Genomic DNA, 21,636 nt, shown 5'->3' with positions numbered 1-21,636 from the left:
ATGAACACTGGGGCAGCTCACGGAGATCATCTCTCAGACTCTCCAGATCTAACTCTAAGGGTACTGCTCTAAGGGTAATACTCTGGAATTGCTGCCTAATAATTTGAAAAGACAGATTTCCAGAAGAGAAACATGATGGATTTTTGACCTTTGCTCTTACAATCCTATGGGGCTCAATATAGAATGGGACATCAACTGTTACATTAATAACAGTTGAATATATAATCTGTTCCATAAATGTATTTATTTTTTATGGCATAGGTGGTGCTGACCCCATCTTTAGGGGCTGTCGGATGGGACAGCTATACAGCTAGATTGGTATTATTGATTGATTTTTTTGTACATGGGTATTAACTAATGATGATTTAGAATTAACATATTGTTTTGGTGTATCTGAAATTCAGTTTTTTTTTTTCTAAAAATTTGTGAAGTTTCTCATTTTCATTAATTATTATTAATTATTGTTATTATCATCAATTATCATAATTTTGGTGGTTGGATTGCTCTGTGAATTACTAACATCACCCTGTGATATTATTGATGCCAGATGAATTTTGCTATTTATGGGTTAATATTCTGGTGAATTGTACATCTGACCAATTCAAGATGTGTCTTATTAATATCTCTCTGGTGCAGGATCCAGGGTGATATTTGACATTAATTTGGTGGTAATTATATGTATATAGAAACTTAGGAAAACGCATCAAAAGAATTTAATTTTTTATAAATTTTTATATTTTTAGTTTTTTAAAAATGTATTGTGACATGTTTAATGTGGCGGCTCATGTGGAACCTTTTTTTAATATTGTTAATGAATGTTATTGTTTTTTTAATATGTATTTTAAAACAAGTTTGCCGCATAAAAAAACTATGTAATGTGTGACACCTGGTAGGAACAGATGAATTCTGCACCTCTGGTGTCTCCCCTGCCTAGTATAAATTACGTGGTGTTTGACTTTCCAAAGACATCTCTGTTCCCAATCGATGCTTGTTACAGGGAAACGCGTCAGTTGGAGAGAATCTTGTGACGTCACCACGCACCAGCTGGCAGTCTGATAGCTTGTAGCTGTGTGTTGTATCGTATTTCTTCGATGTGCTTAAGGAAGATTTTGGAATAAACTACCATTATTTACTGCACCATGAAGTTCCTCTTTTTCTTCCAAATCCCTTTGAACTTATTGGAGGAATATCGAGCAGAGTGACTGGAAGACTGGAAAGTTATTAAACCATCTCACTGTCCCAGACGCAGGGCCGGATTAACATAGGGGCTGATGGAGCTGCAGCTCCAGGCCCCTGCCTTAAAATCGGCCCTCCCAGTCAGCAGTATAAGCCTGATTTCTCCTTTCCATAAACTTCTATGGGACAGGAGAAGCTGTGTGTAAATGGAGGGGTGTCTGGCTGCATCTGTGTTGGCTCACTGTGTTTATTACAGTGTCAAAGTGCACAGTTCCCCCCCTACACAAATGGCTCTGCCTTCCCCCTCCCCTCTCCCCTCTCTCTCTGTGTGCAGTGAAGGAGCCGTGTGGGCTGGGAAATTATGAACAGAGCAGCCAGCAGATAGAAGGTGAACACATATGTGAGTGATAAGCTTCCCATCCAAGTGTGAGCTCAGTGACTGGACTCTTATCTCCCTTCTCTCCCCCTCTTTTACCTTTATCTTCAGCAATGGCTGTTATAACTGCAGTCAATATGTAGACTCGGCTCCTTGTGCTTTTAGGTGGGTTCACACTCATTTGCTGTGTTTTGGCCCATTGCTGGTGTATCCGCAGTTTTCCTGCGTTTTACCCACAGTCCTATTGATTTCTATTAGGTTGCATGTTTGTTCTGAAAGCGCACCAAAATCAATAGGACTGCAAGCTAAAACTGCAGATACACAAGCAGTGCGCCCAAACTGCAGAAAACCAGTGTGAGCCCAAAGGCTGTACACACAACCCTCTGTAGAACTTGGTCTGATCAATACTCCTGGCATTCATTTTACACACAACCATACCATCCCAGATCAGGAGGGGTGGGGGCTTCAGGGATTTGTTTGACTATGCAGGCCCTGTCCCTTCTACCCATCCTGGAAGAGTCCTGGAGGAAGTGGCAGGCTGCTGGTGGCAAGTGGCACACTATATCTAGTGAAAGGCTGCTGGTGGCAAGTGGCACACTGTATCTGGTGGCAAGTGGCACACTGTATCTGGTGGCAGGCTGCTGGTGGCAAGTGGCACACTGTATCTGGTGGCAAGCTGCTGGTGGCAAGTGGCACACTATCTGGTGGAAGGCTGCTGGTGGTAAGTGACACACTGTATCTGGTGGTAGGCTGTGGTTGGCAAGTGGCACACTGTATCTGGTGACAGGCTGCTGGTGGCAAGTGGCACACTGTATCTGGTGGCAGGCTGCTGGTGGCAAGTGGCACACTATCTGGTGGTAGGCTGTGGTTGGCAAGTGGCACACTGTATCTGGTGGCAGGCTGCTGGTGGCAAGTGGCACACTGTATCTGGTGGCAGGCTTCTAGTGGCAAGTGGCACACTGTATCTGGTGGCAGGCTGCTGGTGGCAAGTGGCACACTGTATCTGGTGGCAGGCTGCTGGTGGCAAGTGGCACACTGTATCTGGTGGTAGGCTGTGGTTGGCAAGTGACACACTATCTGGTGGCAGGCTGCTGGTGGCAAGTAGCACACTGTATCTGGTGGCAAGTGGCACACTGTATCTGGTGGCAGGCTGCTGGTGGCAAGTGGCACACTGTATCTGGTGGCAAGCTGCTGGTGGCAAGTGGCACACTGTATCTGGTGGCAGGCTGCTGGTGGCAAGTGACACACTGTATCTGGTGGCAGGCTGCTGGTGGCAAGTGGCACACTGTATCTGGTGGCAGGCTGCTGGTGGCAAGTGGCACACTGTATCTGGTGGCAGGCTTCTAGTGGCAAGTGGCACACTGTATCTGGTGGTAGGCTGTGGTTGGCAAGTGGCACACTATCTGGTGGCAGGCTGCTGGTGGCAAGTAGCACACTGTATCTGGTGGCAAGTGGCACACTGTATCTGGTGGCAGGCTGCTGGTGGCAAGTGGCACACTGTATCTGGTGGCAAGCTGCTGGTGGCAAGTGGCACACTATCTGGTGGAAGGCTGCTGGTGGTAAGTGACACACTGTATCTGGTGGTAGGCTGTGGTTGGCAAGTGGCACACTGTATCTGGTGGCAGGCTGCTGGTGGCAAGTGGCACACTGTATCTGGTGGCAGGCTGCTGGTGGCAAGTGGCACACTGTATCTGGTGGCAAGTGGCACACTGTATCTGGTGAAAGGCTGCTGGTGGCAAGTGGCACACTGTATCTGGTGGCAGGCTGCTGGTGGCAAGTGGCACACTGTATCTGGTGGCAAGTGGCACACTGTATCTGGTGGCAAGCTGCTGGTGGCAAGTGGCACACTATCTGGTGGAAGGCTGCTGGTGGTAAGTGACACACTGTATCTGGTGGTAGGCTGTGGTTGGCAAGTGGCACACTGTATCTGGTGACAGGCTGCTGGTGGCAAGTGGCACACTGTATCTGGTGGCAGGCTGCTGGTGGCAAGTGGCACACTGTATCTGGTGGTAGGCTGTGGTTGGCAAGTGGCACACTGTATCTGGTGGCAGGCTGCTGGTGGCAAGTGGCACACTGTATCTGGTGGCAGGCTTCTAGTGGCAAGTGACACACTGTATCTGGTGGCAGGCTGCTGGTGGCAAGTGGCACACTGTATCTGGTGGCAGGCTGCTGGTGGCAAGTGGCACACTGTATCTGGTGGTAGGCTGTGGTTGGCAAGTGGCACACTATTTGGTGGCAGGCTGCTGGTGGCAAGTAGCACACTGTATCTGGTGGCAAGTGGCACACTGTATCTGGTGGCAGGCTGCTGGTGGCAAGTGGCACACTGTATCTGGTGGCAAGCTGCTGGTGGCAAGTGGCACACTATCTGGTGGAAGGCTGCTGGTGGTAAGTGACACACTGTATCTGGTGGTAGGCTGTGGTTGGCAAGTGGCACACTGTATCTGGTGGCAGGCTGCTGGTGGCAAGTGGCACACTATCTGGTGGAAGGCTGCTGGTGGTAAGTGACACACTGTATCTGGTGGTAGGCTGTGGTTGGCAAGTGGCACACTGTATCTGGTGGCAGGCTGCTGGTGGCAAGTGGCACACTGTATCTGGTGGCAGGCTGCCGGTGGCAAGTGGCACACTGTATCTGGTGGTAGGCTGTGGTTGGCAAGTGGCACAATGTATCTGGTGGTAGGCTGCTGGTGGCAAGTGGCACACTGTATCTGATGGCAGGCTGCTGGTGGCAAGTGGCACACTATCTGGTGGAAGGCTGCTGGTGGTAAGTGACACACTGTATCTGGTGGTAGGCTGTGGTTGGCAAGTGGCACACTGTATCTGATGGAAGGCTGCTGGTGGCAAGTGGCACACTGTATCTGGTGGCAGGGAGCTGGTGGCAAGTGGCACACTGTATCTGGTGGCAAGTGGCACAATGTATCTGGTGGCAGGCTGCTGGTGGCAAGTGGTACACTGTATCTGGTGGCAAGTGGCACAATGTATCTGGTGACAGGCTGCTGGTGGCAAGTGACACACTGTATCTGGTGGCAGGCTGCTGGTGGCAAGTGGCACACTGTATCTGGTGGCAATTGGCACAATGTATCTGGTGGCAAGTGGCACAATGTATCTGGTGACAGGCTGCTGGTGGCAAGTGACACACTGTATCTGGTGGCAGGCTGCTGGTGGCAAGTGGCACACTGTATCTGGTGGCAAGTGGCACAATGTATCTGGTGGCAAGTGGCACACTGTATCTAGTGGCAGGCTGCTGGTGGCAAGTGGCACACTGTATCTGGTGACAGGCTGTCGGTAGCAAGTGGTACACTGTATCTGGTGACAGGCTGTCGGTAGCAAGTGGTACACTGTATCTGGTGAAAGGCTGCTGTTGGCAAGTGGCACACTGTATCTGGTGGCTGGCTGCTAGTGGCAAGTGGCACACTGTATCTGGTGGCAGGCTGCTGGTGGCAATTGGCACATTGTATCTGGTGGCAGGCTGTGGGTAGCAAGTGGCACACTGTATCTGGTGGCAAGTGGCACACTGTATCTGGTGGCAAGTGGCACACTGTATCTGGTGGCAGGCTGGTGGTGGCAAGTGACATGCTGCATCTAGCGGCAGGCAACTGTGGAAAGTGATACGCTACATCTGGTGGCAGGCTATGGGTGGCAAGTGACAAGCTGCATCTGGTGGCAAGTGACAAGCTCAGGTCCCACTAATTCTGCACGATGGTGAGTTGAACTATTTCACTATATATTACAATGTAGTAACTGAAATAATGGAATTTGATCATCCTGACACCATATCAAGCATGGTGTCAGGATGATTGATTTTAAGTACTAACACCAGCCATTTGCCTGACAAATCACCTCCACTGCCGATTTCCCTGCCAACCCCGAGACTACATCCCCCACCCTCATCTTTTTTTTGGGAAAAGGGGGTTGTCCCTAAATGACAGTTTGGAAATGTGGTCTCCCTATGTTGCTGCTGGTGAGAGACCGCATAGCAGGTGGTATTGGTGGTGTTGCTGCTGCTCAGAGGCTGCACGGCTGGTATTACTGGTGAGAGTATATTTAATTCGTTTTAGCGAAAAATTGTTTGCATTTTCATTTTGTTTCCATAAAAAGGCCCACCGAAATTCTCAGCACCAGGCCCATGATGCTCTTAATCTGGCCCTGCCCAGACGAGAGAGAGAGCGGCTATTCCTTTTTGGAGCGGACCGGGTTGAACATCACAGCTGACACTGTGGATATCAGGTGAGTTTGACCCCTATAATTTGGGGTCCATCGTGTCTGGTAAGAGGCCATCTGGCTTTTTTTTAGCTTACTTCTCTATTTGGATATTAAGCATTGACCAGTCACCATTGCAGATTTCCAGGGCTGCATCAGAAGTTGCCTTCATTGTCATCCTATTTCAAATTCATCGTGTCTGTTTTGGGACTTTCCAATACATTAATTATAAGTTGTCTTTATGGATTCTTTATTTTAAAGTTCATCCTATGTTTGTTGGGACTTTTTTAACATGATAATAATTGATTTATAGTGACTTATTCACTCACATGTTATGTGTTTTCTGCATGATTATTTATTGATGTGTTTGAGTTTTTGCGCAATCTCTTTTTTTTCTTTATATGAGACTTTATACCAGTGTTTGTATAAACACATGCATGTGCACGGGTGTGCAACCCTGGATGCAGACATGTGACAATGTGATAGGCAATGTGCCATGAATTCTGCCTGCCTACTGTTAAGTCCTTTATGGCTGCCTAACACACATGGGGGACTGATGTTTATGTGTTGAGAGTGTGCTCTTTTCAATCTCCCAGTACAAAGACTGATCTGTCGGAGACAAGGATAGGTAACCAGTAGGACCATCTTTGATCACTGATTCTTCCCACCCCCCAAAATTTTTAAAGGGATGCTGGGCTGGGCAGTAAGGGGTTAAAGGCTAATAAATATTGCCCTCAAGGCTGAGCAATATGCACAGGCTTTGATGTTTTATACCCCAACTTTGGAAAAATAGCTAACAACCACCTGTAATGTGAAAATGGAAGTATGCTATTAATCTGATGTTTAGAGGAAAGTAATGGAGAACTGTTTTGAATTACATTTGTTAGAAAGTATTTTGCTTACCTTAAGCGTCAGTCTCACTGCACTGCACTCCTGCAAAGGATTGAGTTTCAAGGTTTCTCCAGGGTTGCTGCAGCCTGATGTCTGATGCTGCATTTCACAGCAAACACATACTCCATCACTATTGATGTTTATCTAACAAAAGAAGAAGACACGATTTAATTTGTATTCAGAATAAAGTTAATAACAACTTTAGCAAAATGAAAATGTAACGTCATCAAGGAAAGATAGTACTTCTACTAAAGTCAAACTATGTATGTCTCCAGTAATCTCATAAAGCCAAATTGCTCAGACTTCTTACACAGCTTTGGAGACAGCTAAACCTCTTGTGATAAGATGTTATGACCCCTCCAGCTGCTTATTTCCCTATGCCAGACTATGCTCAACATGCAAAATCCCATTCTTTCTAATTTTCTTCATTCCCCGCACAATTGTGTGTGCTCTGAACCCTATGCTTCTAAAAGTACATGAGCTTTTTTTAAAGAGTATTCAGGCATTTTTGGTTTCATAGACTTCAAAGAGCTTGTGTAAACCCATGATACATGGGTTTTTGCATATTTTTACACCTGAAGAACTTCTCTCCTCCTAAAAAAATAACTCTCCTTTCCTTGCCCAGCCATATAAAACTACTCTCCTTCCCTTTCCCAGCCCAGGAAATAAACTCCCGAAACTCGATACATATGCAAAAATGCTTGTAAAATGCATACAATATGCCTGTAAACACCTGAAAAAATAAGTTAAAAATCACCAGGAAATATGCTTTGCTTTGTCTCTGCTCATTTGTGAATACAGACTTAGCCCTAGTTCACACCAGAGTGATTTGAAGTGCTTTTCCCGAAATGCTTTAATACTCAACATCAAGTTTCCGATAAAATGTAATGGTGCTCATTCACATCTGAGTGTCGTGTCGCTTAAATCTTCTTGCTCAAAGCAAGAAAATACATGACCTTTTTTGGGGCAATTTTTTAGTTTGTTCAGTGGGAGCATCTGAAAAACTTCTAGAAATGCAAAGTATATGAGTTGTAATTTCTTGCCTATCCTTCTCCTAGTAACTAGCTTTCCACTGGCTAAAACAAAAACACTCAAGCCTGAAAACGCCCCCAAAAACACTTGTACAAATGCACATAAAAAACACTTGAAGAAGATCAAGCTCAAGTGTGAACCTAGCATTATGCCCCGTACACACGATCGGATTTTCTGACAGCAAATGTTGGATGTGAGCTTGTTGGCGGAAAGTCCGACAGTGTGTATGCTCCATCAAACATTTGTTGGCGGACTTTCCGCCAACAAATGTTGGCTAGCAGGTTCTCAAATTTTCCACCAACAAATGTTTGTTGTCGGACTTTCCGATCGTGTGTACACAAGGCCGTCAGACAAACTTCCACGCATGCTCGGAATCAAGTACGAGCCGGAAGCGCTCGGTCCTGTAAAACTAGCGTTTGTAATGGAGATATCACGTACGTCTTGTACGTCACTACGTTCGTAATTGTTGGCCAACATTTGTGTGACCGTGTGTATGCAAGACAAGTTGGAGCCAACATCCTTCGAACAAAAATCTGCGGTTTTGTTGTCGGAAAGTCTGATTGTGTGTACGGGGCATTACTGTGTGGGCAAGGCTGTGAAGTGAAGTGAATTTAGAGTCAAACCCATGCTGAAATGTAAGGTAAGTAAGTGGTAAAAATGGGATGACTGCCTGGAACAGGGACCCAGAATGGTAACAAACTTATTCAGGTTAAGTTCCTACACAGGGTATACTACACTCCTCAAAAACTACATAGTTTTTTCCTGGACCGAGACCTGATATGCCCCAAATGCAGGACACAAGTGGGGTCTTTCCTGCATATGTTCTGGGAATGCCGGATTATAACATCTGATTTGATCAGAGGTCTTTAGAGAAATTAATCTTAGGCTACAGTTGTCCCTTTCAGTTACACCTGAGTTGGCACTGCTGGGGTTCCATGATGATGTGCAATGTTCCTACCACTTGAATGATGGACCACCACTATATAACATCAACCAGTCTAAGCTGCAGCCAGTCAACTGCTGATCAGTTTATTCTGACGGCAGAGTCCCACTGTCAGAATACAATGGCACAGTGGGGAGAATTCCTCCATCCACCTGCCATGTGTGTTCATGTGTTTTATTTTCAATCAGCCAACTGGCTCTAGAAAAAATGAAGCATCTATGGCTTGCCTTAGATCATCTGTGAGGTTTCTATTGCAGTCGGCCAGTGCCCATGAAGACCATGGGTTGGGCAACAGGTTGATAAACCATTTTCTCTTTCTCTTTATTTTACAGTAATATTATAATCAAGTAGTAAAAATTGCATAAACAAGTTCAATCAATCTGTTGTCCATAAGGTAGCATGATGTCCGAACACAGCCCTGATGAAGACCACAGGTATTTGTATACATTGGCTTAATTTTATATTCTGGACAAATAAAACTGTTCAAAGCAGCATACTGTACACCCTTATTGTATTAATTTCCACTGTGTTAGTTATCTTTATTTTAGAATAGATAGGCAATCATGCAGTAAATACAGCATTAGATCAGTATTTCAAATATCATTAACTGAAAACACAACGCAGTATATAATTATATACCCTGGACATCTTTTTACTATTATCCAGAAATAAATATTATAGAGACACAATAAAATAAAAATAGGAACAATGTAAAACAATGTAACTTTATATGCATCTAGTTTAGAATATGAAATCAGCTTTCTACAGAAGTACCTGGGCTGTTATATTAGCTGGAACTATTCAGTACACTAAATATGTAATGCTGGGTCACTGACCCCTCCTGGGGATGACAAAAATAGACTCAGGTGCTAAAAAAACATGTACAGGCTGGGAATTCACACTTTGAAATGTGTGTTCTTTGCTACATTGAGGCAGTTTCACTGCAGAACGGATCTGTAATAGTAAATGATACACTAAAAAAAATCAATACTTTCTTCCCCACTTGGCTTGTTATTGCATGTAGTGTTCAAAGACAGAAAAAGGCAAAAAGTTACACTGAAAAAAAAACATGTTTATTAATTTTATATTAAGAAATGTCAATTGAATAAAATACCATTCAAACAGTATACCAAGAATACCCGCGCTACTGATCTTTATAGTAACAGCTGCTAAAGGAGTAAAAGACAATCAGTATTCCTCTAATTATTAAAACTCAATACACAACGTTCAATTATGTTTTTCTGGTGCTATTATCGCCCATTAATCAACTGTGTGAAACATAAATTCATCATTCACATAAAGTTCTCCTGTGCATGAATGTTTCAAACAAAAAAATACATAAATCGCCTTTCCTATCTCATTAGTGAACTCTAACATAATAGTTCATATACAAAGTGTCCAATTGCTTTCCAGTGCTGTTCCTCTGTAAATTAACCAGTATACGCTGCTTTTCAAAGGTCTTCAGGAAGCGTCATGAAGATGTCATGTGACAAAACGTACGCCAGGGTGGGAATACAGGAAGATATCTGTGCTGGTCGAGAGCCTGACACCTGCGAAAGGTGAGATATTGAAGACGGTCTGCACTCATACTGAAAGATAGTGGAGCCGGCCGGTTATACAAAATCGATTCAACCCGGGTGCAAGGGGAATGCACTTTATAATGTAAGTGCATATATTGATTTTTTTTTACATTATACTGTATTTAAATATAATGGTTTTACACTATTAGAGTTCTCTCTCTCTTTTATTTTATGGCAAAAATTACCCTGGAGTGGAAAAACTGCTGCCTAGGATTATTAACCTCTTGGGGAAAATCATACTTAAACCATACTCTTTCCAGAGAGATCATGGTCATCTGATGAGTGTGCAAGTGTGATGGTGAAGCACAGTGGAGGAAAAGAAACACAGAAGAGAATATATGTCTACAATTGTTTGGCTCTTTGAGCACAGAGCACTTTGAAAAGCGACATCACTGATTGCTTTACAGAGGAACAGCATGGGAAAGCAATTGGATACTTTGTTTATGTACTTTTATGTTAACGTTCACTAATGAGATAGAAAAGGCAATTTTTGTATTTTTATTTTTTTATACATTCATGTGCAGGAGCACTTTATGTGAATGATGAATTTATATGTTTCACATAGTTAATTAATAGGAGATAATAGCACCAGGATAACACAATTGAACGCTGTGTACTAATGTTCGATGGTTAACCGGTTCCCGACCGCCTCACGTCTTTTTACGGGGGCAGAATGGCTCCACTGCACGAAACCCCGTACGGGTACGGAGTTCCTTCAAGAGCTGCCAGCTGGAGGGGCACGCGCACGCCCACTGCATGGCGGGGGACCCGATGAGTGTGGCTGGCGGTCGCGATCGCCACCGGCCAGGCGCAGTCGCGTGCACCAGCTCCAGCTCGGGGATTTCTGTAAGTAAACACACAAATCTCTATGCTGTCAGAGGAGAGGAGACATGCCGTTTGTTCCTAGTAAGTAGGAACAGCGATTTGTCTCCTCTCCTACTCAGTCCGATCCCCATACAGTTAGAACACACTGAGGCAACACACATTTAACCTCTTGATTGCCCCCTAGTGTTAACCCCTTCCTTACCAGTGTCATTTACACAGTAATCAGTGCATTTTTATAGCACTGATCGCTGTATAAATGTCAGTTGTCCCAAAAATGTGCCAAAAGTGTCCGATCTGTCCATCGCAATGTCGCAATACTGCTAAAAATCACAGATCACCGCCACACTACTACTACTACTAGTAAAAAAATAAAATAAAAATGATTTAAAAATGCCATAAATCTTCCCCATAGTTTGTGGATGCTATAACTTTTGCACAAACCAATCAATATGAGCTTATTGCAATTTTTTTTTGTACCAAAAAATATGTAGAAGAATATATATTGGCCTAAACTGATGAAGAAATGTGTTTTTTAAAAACATTTTTGGGGATATTTATTATAGCAAAAAGTAAAAAATATAGTTTTCTTTTTCAAAATTGTCGCTCTTTTTTTGTGTATAGCACAAAAAATAAAAACCGCAGAGGTTATCAAATAGCACCAAAAGAAAGCTCTGTTTGTGGGAAAAAAAGGACGCAAATTTTGTTTGGGTACAGCATTGCATGACCGCGCAATTACCAGTTAAAGAGACGCAGTGACAAATTGTAAAAAGTGCTTTACTCAGGAAGGGGGTAAAATCTTCCGGGGCTGAAGTGGTTAAAATACCAGTAGCACAGGTTTAACATGGATCTCTATTTCTTCTCTGCCACTAGATGTCATTCAGGTCAAATGATGGCTAGGATCATCCAAACTAGAGCCCAGGCTGTCTTGGTACCACCCAAAGCTTGAGTTCTGCTCTGTAACAGTGGAGAATAATTTATTATGATGAAACTATTCAGGCCCTATTCACACATGAGCAATGTTGCGTTTTTTTTGTGCTTTTTTTTGCATGTTTTTGTAGCACATTTTTGGAGTAGCACCATTCATTTAGAATGTGCATCCCTCTGCTCTAAAAACATACCAAAGAAGCTCATGTACCAAATTTTTGGCACTGAGCCAGGTGCATTTTTGAACTCATATTTGTCTGTAAATTTTGCGCATTTTGTCTCATGACAATTGCAGCAAAATCACACCATGGTTGGGTTGCAATCAGCGGCGAAACTAGGGCAAAAACTCAGTTCGGCGCCCCCCCCCTCCAAAAAGGACGGTGTCAGTAGGGCATGTCATTGGCTCCCACTGCTGTCAATCAAAGCCAGTGACAAGAGACAGGGGGGCGAGGGCTGAGTCTTGCTGTCTGTGTCAATGGATGCAGCAGCGGGGCTCGGGTGCAAGCACGCATGTGTTCCCCTATGGGAACTGGACAGAGGGGTGGGGCTAGGAGCGTCGGTGGGGGACCCATATACAGGAGGTTTGTGGCCGCGCTGTGCAATTCCATTACATAGAGCAGGTAAATATAGACATGTTTGTTATTTTTATTTTTTTTAATTACCTTTACAATCACTTTAAGAGGAGTGGTTGAGAGGCAGGACAAACATGGCTCAGCCACATGTTTTTACACCCCCCTTTCCTTAAAAGTAAAATACCCATAAAGTAAAGTGCCTCCTGAATAATCTATCAAATAGCACATAGAGTAATTTTAAGAATGTTTACAATGATCCACTGAGCACATGTGAGCAAATCCTTAAAGCAGAGTTCTACTCAAAAGTGAAACTTCTGCTTATCTGATTCCTCCCCCTCTCTGGTTCCACATTTGTCCCTGCAGTGGAGTCCATCAGAAGTTTGGCCCCCTCCTCCCCCCGCCGCTGGGACATTCAGAAAGCACAGCGTGCTTCGGGCATGAGCAGTGGGGACCTGGTTGTGCCAGGTTCCCTTACCGGCAATGGCAGCGGCTGCACCCAAGAGCCAGTGGAATGGCTGGGGTGCCGACATCGCTGGATTCCAGGACAGGAAATGTCCTAATATTAAAAGTCAGCAGGACTTTTAGACCCCTTTCACACTGAGGCAGTTTTCAGACATTTTAGCGCTAGAAATAGAGCACGTAACGCGCTTGAAAACTGCCTTCCATTCATTCCAATGGGTGCTTTCACACTCGGGTGGTGCGCTTGCGGGATATTAGAAAAATTCCTGCAAGCAGCATCTTTGGGGACTATTGCAGTGAATAGGCACCGCAACACGCTGGCACTTTTAACCCCTTTTTCGGCCACTTGCGGGGGGTTAAAAGCATCCCGCTAGAGGCGGAAAAGTGCTGCTAAAGCGCCACTACAACAATGGCGCTTTAGCGCTAATGCACTGGCGGCTCCAGTGTGAAAGTAGCCTTAATTTTTGGAGGGAGAGGGTGGAACTCCTCTTTAACTGAGTATAGTAGAAGATCACTGGACTGTACCTGTACTGTGTGTGCTTCAGCTGTATGACATCTGTCTGGGTCAAGTCCTGGCATCTTCTGCCGGCTTCTGTCCCCACCCACTGTTTCGTCCACCCGCCTATCAGACTTGTTCCACAGAGCTCAGGAAGTGCTCCAACACCCCCTCAGTGCTGTGTATAGGTTGTGAGTGGCTAGAAGACACATAAAACGATCAGGGGCGGCATCAGTACAACTCCTCTACATATCACAGTACGGATCCGGAGAAGCCAGAAGCTTCGAGTGCACCCCTCCTTTAACCTCCCTGGCGGTATTCCCGAGTCTGGCTTGGGGTGGATTTTCAATACCAAAAGCAGTAATCCCGAGCCAGATGGCATCGCAGGATCCAGGAAGAGCTTACTTACCTTGTCCCCAGGATCCTGCGATGTCTCCCCGCAGTGTGAGTGAGCTGTCCTCTGCTCGATCTATCACAGTGCCCAGGCTCCATTCCCTGCGAGTGTTGCGACGCACGGGGACGGAGAACGGTGCCAAATTCTAAAAGTAAAACACACAATACACATACAGTACACTAATCTTACAGATTACATTACTGTATCAATTTATTTCAACTCCCTTTTTTCCCTAGTGATTTGTCCAGTGCCCTGCATGCAGTTTTATATTATAAAAACTGTTCTTTTTGCCTGGAAACTGGAGATTATCCATAGCAACCAAAACCGTCCCTTTACATCAAAAGCAGATTTAGACCAGCTAGAAAACAGCGATAATAAATTAGAATCACTTGCAGAATTGAGCGATAGTGATTTGTGGGGAAATCCGTCATCAAACACTGACAGTAACGACAGCGACAATTCTGCAACTGAGCAAATTTCAGTGTTTTTGATTTGATTACATTATTGAATCATTTTTATTATTATTATATTATTATTTGTTATAATTATTTATAGTTATTTATTATATTATAATTTATGATTTAGTGTTTCAAACTTTATCATACCTGGGATGTCTACTAGACTCTTGTTTGGACAGATTTAAGTGTGTTATTCCTAAGAATTACAGGCCTACAATATAAAACACCAAATTTCCATGCAAAATAATTGTACCGCTTTCAGCACCAAAAATCTGAAATAATCATACCGCCAGGGAGGTTAACCGGACCCTGGCTGGGAGGAAGGAATCCTCAGCTGAGCTCCCTTCTCCTGTTTAGTGAAGTTGCACACCAAGTCCCCCAAATGTCAATATTGTTTGCTTGTGTTGTGTTTCCTTGTTCTGCAATCAAAGGAGCGCAGAGCTGCCCTGGCAGGGAGTAGGGGGGTAGGGGCGCACTTGGAGCTTCTAGCTTCTCCTGCTCCATACTGTGATATGCAGAGGAGTTGTACTGATGTCGCCCCCGGTCGTTTTGTGTGTCTTCTAGCCACTCACAACCTATACACAGAACTGAGGGGGTGTTGGAGCACTTCCTGAGCTCCGAGGAATAAGTCTGATAGGCGGGTGGGCAGGGACAGAAGCCGGGCTCTCTCCTCTTCAGGCTGACAGGAGAAGTGATATCGATGTCACTACTCCTGTCGGCGGCGGTGCCTCCCCCACCAATGCAGCGCCCGGGGCAGGTTCACCCCCTGCCCCCCCATCCCCTAGTTTTGGCCCTGACTGCCATTAAAAATGAATGGCACCCAAAGAGTGCTGTGCATTTTACCGCAATTTTACCACTATCTGGAAACACAAGCAGAATTGCTGTGATTCTACTGCCAATTCCAAATCACCAAGTATAAACAGGGATTAAGGGAACCTAAACTCAAATGTTAACGTTAATGCGATATCAATAGTCTTGCTGGTATGGATAAATAGGGAGTTAGAGAGAGGCTTAGATACATTCTTTTCCTGCAGAAAATGTTTCTACACATTCCCTCCAGTGCCAGCCATGTGATCTAGGTTGATGAGGAGGATGAGAGCTCAGACTGGCTGATGGTCCTGTTAACAGATGGCACATAATAAAATTATTAGACTTTTAAATATCTGACCACCATTAATGGGAACCCGAAGCAGCATTTTCTCCAAAAAAAGGCAAACATTTCATCCCCTTAATTTCTCTATATTTTTCTCTAAATTTATGAATCCTAGTTAATGTAGTTCTGATTTAAAAAGGTTATCTAATTAAGTTATTGTGAAAATATCCATCTAGTGTGGAAGGGGATAATATTCTATGATATCTATAAGTTAAAAAAAAATGTATATCCAATATTAAGGTAAATTGTCCAATAATCAATAAATAATTAATTATATGGCAGTGCATTTTACAATAGCGAAACAACTGATCTTAATTGTATAAAAAAAGATCATATGGCAGTGCATTTTACAGTAGCGAAACTACTGATCTTAATTGTATAAAAAAAGATCAGACAGTTGTACAATTCATTCATCACTATTACCAATGCTTCAACTCAATTAAAAAGATTCCAACAATGTAATTATTTCCCAAAACAATACCAATTTAACGTAATTGGGGGGGGGGGGGGGGGGTGGCATACCCCCTTGTCAAGTAAGACCCAATAACTCAGTAATAGAGCAAATGTTTAGTAAAATAGCTCCAATCATAAATTGTTTATATCTTAACAATATTAAGTGGAAGAATGGTTGTGTATGCATATACAAGCAAACAAATAATGAGTCTGGTTAAACCTATATAAAAAAATTAAAGAAAATGTACACTTTTAAATGTTTTTGTTGTTTTAAGTATTAGTGCAGCTATATTCCCTGTGCTGTTTGTTTGATTCACCTGGTAATTATGTGCTCACATGTTATGGCTGCAGTTTGTTGTGTCATGACTGATTGGTTCCCCTATGTCTATGTTTTTTTACAGCTAGCCTGTCCCATATTGCCAAAGGGAAAAGTACATTTTTTGTTATGGGTCATACGGTGTTCAGTGCATGCATTCAAATCTACTTTGTGTCGCATAACAAATGTGGAAGTGCTAATGTAGTGCTAATAGAAAAAGCTCTCTGTGTGCTAGCTCTCACTTATACCAGCAATAGACTGAGAGTCCCATGGATTGTGGGATATGTAGTTTCTTCAACTACATACAGAGGCCATGCTTTAACCTGCGCAGAGTCATGTGATATGCCTCTTGTTTTTACACAAACAGAAACATTTGACAACAGAATATGAAGATTTACACTACTATGGGCTGTCCAACAAATTCTATCATGGATGAATGAGACTTTCCTGGCACCAAATATAATTAAAACACAGAAAATATATTTAAAAACAGTTTGTTAAATCTTTATTGCAAAACTTAAAACCATATCTCAAAACATACACTGCAGGCTTGGACCGCAGGTGTTTATAGGGTCCTATTCTCCAATGGTTTGAGAATATAGTGTTTGTTTTGAGATTGTTTCTATGTTCTGCAATAAAGATGTAAGAAACTGTTTTTATTTTCTGTTTTTTTTTTTTTTAACAATGATTTTTATTTAGTTTTTCTGCATACAAAAAAAGGGGTGAACAGCGTATATCGTACATCGACAGGTAACATAGACTGTGATAAAGATAATTACAGCCAGGAAAATCGTGCATTAACCCTACAATTGTAACACCTATGCATGACCCATGAGGGCTATCATGTGGGACAGAAAATATTGTCTCCTATCACCAGTCACAACCTTGGGAACTCGCTGTGACTTGGTGGTGGAGTCATCCTCACAAATCCATGCACATTTCCGTTTTGTTTTTATTTTTCCCCCCTCCCCCCATTTTATTTTGTGCATATTATCCGTTAAACCTCCAAACACAACCTAGGAGAAGGGAATGCAATTGTCTATACAAGTAAGAAGAGTATTAATACATGGTTAACGCTCCATAGGTCGACTATAGAGCGGTTGGTTTATATGTACTGTCTAGCTTACTTATTGTAATTTTCGTCTATTCAGGTCAATACCTAGACCAGCCTTTCAACCCATTAATTGGGCTCTCGCGCATGCCCCCCGCCTCCTCGAGGCGTCAGGGGCCCCGCGATGTCATACTTTCTAGTAAAAGAAATGAAAGAGAGGTAAGAGAAAGGGAAAGAAAATGCAGTAGTCAGAGAACTGCCAATGAAAGAGAGAGAAAGAGAAAAAAGAAAAAAAAAAGGGGGGGGGGAATGAGGTGAGTAAAGAGGGGAGGTAGATAGTGGGGAGGTGGGGTGGATGCACTCCTACAAGGTGTAAAATGTTTCACTTACTAGGCGTCTTATGGAGTTGTAAGATACCTAATCCAGGGTTCCCATATTTTATTGAACCCAGTGATCTTATCCTTCAAAATTGCCGAAAGGCGTTCATTTATCATTATCCATGAGAGTTTTGCTTTTAATAAGTAAAAGGGAACCAAGCAGGACTTCCAAGACTTTGCTATCGAAATTCTGGCCGCCACAAATATAAATGCTATGAGTCTACGCATTGGTTTTGATGCCCCCTCCACTGGACGTCCCAACAGTGCGTGCAGAGGTGATTTAAGTAGGTTCACTTGCGTGAGGGAGTAAATGAGGTTGTATGTACGTATCCAAAATCTTCTCACTTTAGGGCATGTCCACCAAGTGTGGAACATGGTGCCATCTGTATTACATCCTCTAAAGCACCGGGGGGACGCCCCTGGGACGAAAGTCGCTATCCTTTCCGGGACCATGTACCATCGCATCAATACTTTATAGTTCACCTCTATCAAAGAGGTGTTAATAATCGATTTAGATGCATTTTGTATTATTTTGCTCCATTCTTCTGGTGATAGGACTGTGTCCATATCTTCTTCCCATTTTTGCATGTAAAATAGTTTTTGGGAGGTCGAGGCCACGATGTTATATATCAGTGATATGTGACCAGTGTGCTTATCGAAAGTCCTGCAGAGATTTTCCATTGAGGAAAAAGTAGTGAGATCTGAGGTGCGATTCAGTGTCGCCAAAAAATGTGCTATCTGTGTGTAACGGAAAAGTTCCGAATTTGGAAGGTCATATTTTTCCCGTAAGGAAATTTTCGATAAAGCACCTCTATGATCACAGAAGTCTGCTATGCGCATCAGACCCTTGTTGGTCCACCACAAGAAATTTTTACGGTGGAGACCCGGGGTGAACATAGCGTTTCCAAATAACGGGGCTAGGGGGGTATGCTGGGACTTGAACTTGTATTTGGTTGCCAGTCGATCCCACAACTCTAATGAGAACGACAAGCTCGGGCATAAGATTACCGGCCTAACTTTCGCCTTCATCCACATAAAATGACTAATCTCTTTGTCAGGATATGGAGAGGATTCAATCGACATCCAGGAGGTCTAGACTGTTGTGTGTGGAATCTAATTAATTGGGACATTTGTGCCGCCTGAAAGTATTTAAGTAATTCAGGCATTCCCAGGCCCCCTTTCAATTTTGGGGTATATAGTATTCGCCTGTTCACCCTAGGTCTCTTGTGTCCCCAAATGTAATCCAACAACCTATTCTGGAATTTCTGTATGTCTTTTCTTATTATCGCTATCGGAAGAGTCCTAAATAAATATAGCACCTTTGGCAAAACATTCATTTTTATCGAGTACAGCCTACCAAGCCATGACGGAGGGTTATTAGACCATTTTTTGAGATCTTCTAGTATTTTCTTAAATGGGGGGGGGTAATTATGTCTATACAGTGTTGTCAGGGTAGGAGTCAAGTGAATACCCAAGTACGGTAAGGTCTCCCTCTGCCATTTAAATGGGAAGGATTGTTGCAGGGCTTGAATTATATGTGTCTGTAAGGAGATCCCAAGTGCCTGAGATTTAGAGTGATTTACTTTGAGTCCCGAGAATTCTGTAAAATGTCTCAGTACTACCTGTAAGCTGGGAAGGGAAGTGACCGGGGATGAGAGAATCAGTAGTAAATCATCCGCGAACAGTGCGCACTTGTGTTCACGATCGCCGCAGCGCACTCCCAGTATATTCTGGTGTTCACGAATTTTGATGGCCAGCGGCTCTAGGGCCAAAATAAATAATAAGGGGGACAAGGGGCAGCCCTGTCTGGTACCTCTAAGTATGTTTATGTTTTGGGATTGATAGCCTTTAATTACCAGATTTGCCGTAGGGTCACTATAGATTGTTTTAAGTGTGGTCAGGAATTGCGGTCCAAACCCGTATTTTCTTAAGATAAAGAAAAGATAGTCCCAGGATAGTGAATCAAATGCTTTGTGTAGGTCTAATGAGACCAATAATGCCCCTCTCCGGCCCCCTCCATCCCAGCCCAAGTTCTCAGCAGAAATGATGTCAATGATGCGTCTGGTCTGGTCCAGGGCCTGTCTGTGTGGAACGAATCCTGTCTGGTCGGGGTGGATGTATTTCGATTTGAACGAGTTCATGCGAATTGTCAATATTTTTGTCAGTATTTTAAGATCGACGTTAATCAACGATATGGGGCGGTAGTTCGTATAGTCTCCGTGGTCTTTATTTGGCTTAGAGATAACATGTATGAAGGCCTTGTTTTCGTGAAGTGGTAAAGGGGACCCTTTTCTTAATGAATTGTAAAAAGAGCAGAGGTGTGGAACCAGAATTTCCGCGAATTTGCGGTAATAGTGGCCCGAAAATCCATCAGGGCCCGGTGATTTCGACGGGTTCAGGGATTTTATAGCTTCCGCCACTTCATTCGCTGTAAACTCTGCCTCCATCACCTCCGTATGCTCATTAGATAGTGTAGGGAGCGGTATATCTTTTAGAAATTCTTCTACCTTATCCTCGCAAAAGTTTTTTTTAGGAGAGTCGTAAAGTTCTGAATAAAATTTATAAAATTCCTGCAGTATGAGCTGGGAGTTTTGTGTCACTTGTCCTGTCTGTAATCTTAATTTGGGGAGCGCGGGATTGTATGGTCTGGGGCTAAGTTTTCTTGCTAATAGTCTGTTGGGTTTATCTCCCATTGTGTAATAGCGTTGTTTAGCCCATCTTACATATTTTTCTGCTTTGGTAGTGAGACTCAAGTTTAATGCTGTTCTGGCTATGTCTATCTTGTTCCTCAAGTCTGTGTGTGGGTCGGATTTTTGTTCGCGCATGAGTCTGTGCAACTCTTCCTCTTGTTGTTGGATATCTTGTGTGCGTTCCCTTTTGACCTTAGTAGCTAACTGTATTAATTTGCCACATATGGTAGCCTTGTGGGCTGCCCATATCATCTCTGGGGAGGATGTTGAGGAATTATTGTCTTGAAAATATTGTTGTATAGCTTTTTCCACTTCTGTGGTTATTATAGGATCGCTCAATAGCGACTCGTTCAATCGCCAAGACGACTGACGTGGCTTAGACCAAAGGTCTGTTAAAGTGACTTGGACCGCTTCTGTTTTTTTTTTTTAATTATATTTAGTACTGGGAATATCCCACACACCCATGATATGATTTGTTGGATTAAAGTGATACTAAAGTCTCTTTTTTTTTTGTTAAAAATAACAAACATATTATACTTACCTCCTCTGTGCAGTAGTTTTGCACAGAGCAGCTCCGATCCTCCTCTTCTCGGGTCCCTCTTCGGCACTCCTGGTCCCTCCTTTCTGTTGAGTGCCCCCACAGAAAGCATCTTGTTATGGAGGCACCCAAGATGCATCTCCCTGTGTCCATTCAGCCTGGCCCTGCCCCCTCTCTCCATTCATTGGCTCACTGACTTTGATTGACAGCAGTGGGAGCCAATGGCGCTTCGCTGCTGTCTCAGCCAATGAGGATGGAGAGTCCCGGGCAGCCGAGTCTCTTGTGCAACATCGTAGGATCTAGATGGGTTCAGGTAAATATTAGTGGGGCTGAGGGAGGCTGCTGCACACAGAAGGCTTTTTATCTTAATGTACAGAATGCATTAAGATAAAAAACCTCCTGCCTTTACATCCACTTTAACTATTTCTTGGGATGTTATCACTCAAGTGGCCTCCAATCACACCAGTTATCTTTTATTATTTGTACTAAAGGCTGTGTGTACACCATACAACTAATGAAACCTCATGATCAATGCACATCTTATACAGGTGAGAAATGTGCAGGTAGGAAGATTTATAATGCTTTTATTGAAAATGTCTATAAAACTGTACTGTATAAAAACTGGAGTTGTTGCCAACCAACCAATCAAATTTCAACCTTCATTTTATGGAAACACTAAACAGAAAATCTACAGTATTGTGACTGGTTCTATTTTGTATGTAGTGTGGATATTTA

At 43.4% G+C, this 21,636-nt stretch overlaps 1 protein-coding gene across 1 annotated transcript in view; it reads right to left on the bottom strand.

The window, feature by feature from the left end:
• ENTREP2 (endosomal transmembrane epsin interactor 2) overlaps window positions 1-21,636 on the bottom strand; it is a 1,090,200-nt gene that overhangs the window by 333,921 nt on the left and 734,643 nt on the right. The window contains exon 4 of the mRNA XM_073618861.1: window positions 6,653-6,784. Coding sequence (XP_073474962.1) covers window positions 6,653-6,784 — 132 coding nt within the window. The remainder of the gene's footprint in view (window positions 1-6,652; window positions 6,785-21,636) is intronic.

The sequence above is a fragment of the Aquarana catesbeiana genome, linkage group LG03 (genome assembly GCF_042186555.1).
Source record: "Aquarana catesbeiana isolate 2022-GZ linkage group LG03, ASM4218655v1, whole genome shotgun sequence".
NCBI lineage: Eukaryota > Metazoa > Chordata > Amphibia > Anura > Ranidae > Aquarana > Aquarana catesbeiana.
Note: the sequence above shows the minus strand (reverse complement) of the source record. Positions and strands in the feature narration are given on the sequence as shown.